The sequence below is a fragment of the Dendroctonus ponderosae genome, unplaced genomic scaffold, assembly GCF_020466585.1.
Source record: "Dendroctonus ponderosae isolate FM_Combo_2020 unplaced genomic scaffold, Dpon_F_20191213v2 Dpon_F_20191213_6, whole genome shotgun sequence".
Taxonomy (NCBI): Eukaryota; Metazoa; Arthropoda; class Insecta; order Coleoptera; family Curculionidae; genus Dendroctonus; species Dendroctonus ponderosae.
The window spans coordinates 3,064,446-3,070,765 of NW_026018814.1; the positions used below are offsets into that span (position 1 = coordinate 3,064,446).

General features: G+C 39.8%; 1 protein-coding gene across 1 annotated transcript; it reads left to right on the top strand.

The window, feature by feature from the left end:
* LOC109536372 (tubulin beta-1 chain) lies at positions 1-6,320 on the top strand (the record flags this gene model as incomplete). Its single annotated transcript, XM_019902558.2, is given in 2 exon segments — positions 1-213; positions 5,566-6,320. Coding segments are annotated over 2 exon segments (812 nt in total), but the record flags the coding sequence as incomplete, so codon positions are not given.

The window sequence follows — 6,320 nt, forward strand, 5'->3', positions numbered from 1 at the left end:
ACGCGAAATCTAGTGAGTCGCTGGTGCTGCGACTCGCGGGTAGGGGAATGGAATAAAAGTGCCAGCCGCAGACCGCCATATTGCATTGCATTGAAGAGATTCTCGTCGAGAACATCAGTTGTGTATTCTAGTTCAAGTTTTTTTTAAAGTAACAAAATGAGGGAAATTGTTCACATTCAAGCCGGCCAATGTGGAAACCAGATTGGAGCTAAGGTATGTACACTTTCTATTGTTTTTCGTACCCTTTCATTCCATCTATTCCCTTTTTCCCATTCCTGAGAAACCGGGTGGCCATGTCTGGACTCCATTTTGACACCATTTTATACCGATTTTTCCCCGAATTCATTCATTTCATTGCTGGATTTCAGTGAAAAAGCCGGTTTGTAGATTTTCACTGAAATTGACACATATGTAGCCGGCACGCCCGGTTCAATATCCAACTTAAAAAAAAATACTACCCATCCTGAAATCTCGACCCATTAGGCCTGTGAAGGTTTGTTCGTTCAAGTTCGTTAGTTTCATGTATTTTTGTGCCTCAAACGTTGTTCTTATGTGCATGTAGTTATGTTCCAATTATGATAATAATACTTCCAAATTTTTCTGGTTAATATGTAGATTCACAATTGGTCAGTATATAGTCGTAACTATTTCTAAAACACGTCTAATCATTTAAATAAGTTCTAACGTTCATTGCTCCATCGTCGGCCCCCTGCCATTAGCCAACATTCGCAGCACGGGTAGTACAAACGGTTGAAACGACCGTTAAATTTCCTGTGGTGTGGTCTTTATCGCTCTCATTGTTGCCCTATTAGCGACTTTGTCGACCCTCTTTTTTTCAACGGCTTCTGGAACGTTTGTGAACTGATAGTCGACGTGGCCTCTATTGAAAAAACTTGAATGCTGCTATTTTGTACTTGGAAGAAATATTTTTCATTGGAATTCGAATTCTTGGAATTCGAATTCTTAGAATTCTTGTCTGGGATACAACGAAAATAAATTTTGTACTTATCAAAGAAAATTTGCTTAAATTTAACGTCAAGGAAGCATTATTCGCCCTATAATTTTGTGATTAGAGAACGAAAGAAAATACAATTAACTGCTCAAGGCAGAATGGTGATCGATTCGGTTTTCTATTCTCTACCAACTTCCCTTTTACAACAACTTTTCCTCTGGTTTGAATTTTATTTAACTGTGTTGTTTGCAAATTTACTAAACAGCTACTTGTGTTTGTGTGATGGTTTTTCGTGCTATTCACGAAGTCAATTCATTTTTTCTGCTCATTATTGGTGGTGTTTTTGTTCAGTTTTATTGCCGCTTATTTTGTCTTCCAAAGCGATTTAACTGTCCTGCACTAAACTTCCTTCTGTTCCAAAAGCTAAGAAATTTTATTTGTATGGTTTTCTTGAAGACAATTGAGCATCGACCTCATTTCGTTGAAATTTCGATTAGTTTCTGCCCTTATTTTGACTGCAAACTCATTATTCCATTGCCTTTGGGATTAAATCAACCACTCGTTAGAATTTTTTTTTTAACAAACATCTCAAGTGTTGATAACTTTGATAAGATTGTCCGTTGTCAACGCTATTTATAGTGGTGTTAAACTAATGCTTACATTTGTACCAGTCAACGTTTATCTTCATATGTATTTTCTTTGAACCGCTGAAGTCTGGCGGTAGCATGAATGCTTAGACGGCAATATTGTGTTAACCCATCCTCTGACGCCTCGAAGCTCTTGACAGTCTGTTGAGTCATATGGATTTGAAGCCACTAACTTGATTTTTGTTCCAGAAACATTTGCATCGAAATAACAGGAAATGTGAAAAAAAACCGAAGTTGGTCATTATTTTCAATTTATTCTGGGTTCTGGGCGGGGAGTCAAGATCATTAACTTTTTGCCGGACTTTCTTCAATCCAAAGATCATTCTGTAAGAGCTTCTTCCTTCTGCATTTTTATTGACTGGCTTCTTTAACGATCCATTTGAATAATTCGCGTCATTTTCTGCAACGTTCGTTCGGCGAATGGAGGCCATGGCTGAAACTCCGCCAATTAAGCCTCCTGCTGAAATGAAATTATCGAAACGATCATCATCAGTATCCGTTAGGCGAAAAAAGGAGTCATATTTTACGCTGGCCGAGCACATCGATTCTGCAATTTGTCTCACTCCAGTGGTTTTACTGATGTTCTTGGCCTTCGTGGATTCTCGGGCTCGGCGTGCTAGATGCTGCAGAGTTCAACATCCTAGTCGAAATGCCGCATAGCGGCCGCAGCTTATTTTAGTTAACTCGATTTTCAAACTTCCTAAAAATATTTTTCAGGACTTGTTCTTTTCGTCATTGACTTCATGGCAGTCTGTTCTAGACGATGCTGGATCTGTACCCACAGACGAACACAGTTTTATTTATTGATCCTTATGAAAGGTTTTACTTGATTTTGGAGTTTTTTTTTATGATAACTAGGCACTTTTAGGCACCGCTCATTTGTCACAGCTTTACATTTTCTCATTTTAGTCCGAGTAATTAGCCTAGTTATTGGGCGCCCTGAAAACTGGAATTTTGAACCGAAAACACCTCTATCAGCATTTAAAGGTTAACGCATCATTATCGTTACATTAATGTTTATTTGCGAATGAAGTCATACACACTTTGAGTGTTATCTTTGAATTACCTCACGCGGCTGACACCATCGCTAAAGCTAAAACCGTATCAAACAGATAAGTTCATTTATTAAGACGTGCATGCAGTTCAGACAATAATTGTAGTAGAAATTTTGGGAAAGTGGAGCAGTCGGCAATTGATCCATCACGCCAACATTTCCCAGATCGACATACATATTCATGAATTCTACAAATAGGCATGATGAATTTTAGTTTCGAAGAAAACGAATGTTTGTTGTTTGGTGGAAAAATTTCCGTTTTCAGGGTCGCAAATGGTTTTACCATCACGCTTCCGATACAATCTTTACAACCCTGCTAACACATTTAATTGCATCTGATATGCGGTGTTTAAATGATTTTTTCCACTGCTCAACAATACGAACGTTTCAGGCAAATTTGTGCCAATTTTGGTGCATAAATTCTACTTTCTTTGGTTTGTTTGAAGCGTTATGTAGCCCCTATTTGATTTTTGTTCGTCAATGTTTTGCTAGAAATTAATCGCCTCATATATTCTCTACAGGATGGCGAAAAATTGCCGAAAGTTCGACATGCTGCTAGTCGGACCAAAACGTTTTTTAGGTCTCACAGCAACAACAAAAGTTTAAAGACTTTTCTGCTCTTGGATCGGTTTTCACGATCTTAAACTCATGTTGAAGCTAAAACTTTTGGCCCTAAATCTGTGGTTCTAGCAGGCTAAATATTTCGTTCATTTAGGCAACCTTGTATGTTAATGTCTACATGGTTGAAATGGGAACAAACGGGTTTTTGTCCAACCAAATGGCATGTGGAACTTTACCAATTTTGAATTGTTTTATTGGCCACCCTGTAGAAGCTATTTTTTTGCAAAAACACGCACTAACCGAAAAAGGATTCCACTAAATAACTCTTCAAACAGAAATAAATGAGCTCGCCGCAATCAGAATTATTCAGTTCCAAAGTTCCAATTTGTCAGGGTAACTTTTATTTTGTCAGCAGTTTATCGGGAATGTATTTTAATTGCATTATAAAACGCCTCTCTTTCCTCTTGTCGTGTCTTAATCATTTCTTCATTCTCCTCACAGTTCATCGATTTTCTTTCCATTACTGACGTGATTGCGTCCATCTCAGTTTCCTTCTTTCCACCACATAAAATCTCAATTCGACGACAATCGAAACCCCATTAAAGGACAGTTGATTATTGATTGCGATAACGCGTTCGCAATGAGCCATTTTCAGTGGGTCGGCTGCGTGGCATTGTGCAGTTGTTTAACCATAAACGGGATGCCGTTAATTGGTGACGCAAGCCATTGCCTATATATAGCTGTGACTTAGTCACTTAAAAAAAATTGTAAATGCTACAGGCCTTTACCTGATCGGCCAGTGTCGCCTCGATGCTTCACTGAGCTCGCATTATGTGGTTGTTTTGTAACGTTGACGCCATTCAGTAGTAGTAGTTGTTTTATAGCCTTGTAGCTCTATGTAGATTTCCATCCCATCAACTAGTCTGTGTAGGTTTGGAGTGTGAACGCAATCGAGATTCTTTTGAATTAACTTTCTATTATAGTAATACCCAAAATTCCCCCTGTCTGTTGCCAGGTGGGGTTGCCTAAAAATAGCCCGAAAACTATTAATGTTCAAAGAATCTTCATGCTAGAGAAAGCGGAAAGAGTGTATTGATTTTGTCGGCTGCACCTTCGACTTGAGCGCTGGCCTGGCGACAGAACAGTGGGGTGCGGTCGCGATTAGTAATCCCCCGGGCGTTCAGTCTGGGCCCCAATTTCATTCCCATATTATTCACGCATTGCCCATAAAAACTAACTGTTTCCTGCACGTTGTTAGCTCATTTTGCCCTCTCGGTTACTTAATCGATATATGGTTGGTCTGTACGTGTTTGCCCTCTGTTTGCGTCAGCGGATGATTCATTCAGACTTGTTCGAAACCGGAATATGCGATCAAAATTTAATAAATCTATTGAATGAACAGGAACTGTAGTATTTTTAATGCAGGATAATTGGGAATTCGATTTTGTCCCTTTCAGCACATTATAGTCATTGATTTTGGATAAACACACTTGTTTAATGTTGATATAGAAAAATTGTCAATTTTAATTTATAATTTATTTACTTGACTGCATACTAGGAGAACATCGACTTCCTTAGAACTGTTATTGGCTTTTCCCAAATGTTGGTCTTTATTTACCCGTTTTCCAAAAACTAGACAGGATGGACACAAGCGAGTCCATCTAGTAAACATACGGGAATTAGTCGAAAGTACTGACCATTCTGGAGCGACTGACAAGATTTATAGCGTATTAACAAATTGGCTGAGTTGCGGATGAAGGGCTGAATTCAGCTCTTTGTGGTGAAATCACTGATTTGGTTGGCTTTAAGTACACAAACTCATTGATAGTGAAAGATCAGCCGGCGTCGGAACAAAAAAACAAAAGTTTAGTGCGTTTTTTCCATTCTGTGAGTATTAGGTCAGAGCAAGACATCGTCAAAGCCAGGTGAGTGTGATGTAACATTCTGAAGTGCAGCGTTCATTTGAAATTTCTTTTCGTTGAAAACCGGCACTCAATTTCATAGTTTTGCATCGATTTAGCGATACAATTTTACGGAATTTGCACAAAATGACATCTGTTCGAATAGCGTTGCTGTAGCTTGGCAAGCCTAAGTGAGCTAGATGGTCAATTTTTCATTTTACGGTGATTCGAAAGGATATTTTAAATTGAAGAAATGCGAATCATGAGTGAACCAACCTTCTTCTCTTACCTCTGCCTCTCCCCCAACCTAAGATGAGTCCAATTTCCATTGTCACCTGACACCTGAACGTGATTTCCACTGGACACCTTAATGTACAGTACAGTACAACACAGACTTGGTTTCAATTGTCAAACATGAACATTACTTATTAATGTTTGCTTTTTTTTAAGTTCTGGGAAATCATCTCCGATGAGCACGGTATTGACCCCACTGGGGCCTACCATGGAGACTCCGACCTCCAATTGGAAAGGATTAATGTTTATTACAACGAAGCATCCGGTGGAAAGTATGTGCCTCGTGCCATCCTGGTCGACTTGGAACCGGGAACTATGGATTCTGTCAGATCGGGACCTTTTGGACAAATCTTCAGGCCGGACAACTTCGTGTTTGGACAGTCTGGGGCCGGAAACAACTGGGCCAAAGGACATTACACCGAAGGAGCCGAATTGGTAGACTCAGTGCTGGATGTCGTGAGAAAAGAGGCAGAATCCTGCGACTGTTTACAAGGATTCCAATTGACACACTCGCTTGGAGGTGGAACCGGCTCTGGAATGGGAACTCTATTAATTTCCAAGATCAGAGAAGAATACCCCGACAGGATCATGAACACTTACTCAGTAGTCCCCTCGCCCAAAGTATCTGATACAGTAGTGGAACCATACAATGCCACACTCTCTGTTCATCAACTGGTTGAAAACACCGACGAAACTTACTGCATTGATAACGAAGCTCTCTACGACATCTGCTTTAGAACTCTGAAACTCACCACACCCACATACGGAGATTTGAACCATCTTGTATCGCTCACCATGTCTGGAGTAACCACATGTTTGAGGTTCCCCGGTCAACTGAACGCTGATCTTCGCAAACTGGCTGTAAACATGGTTCCTTTCCCACGTCTGCACTTCTTCATGCCTGGATTCGC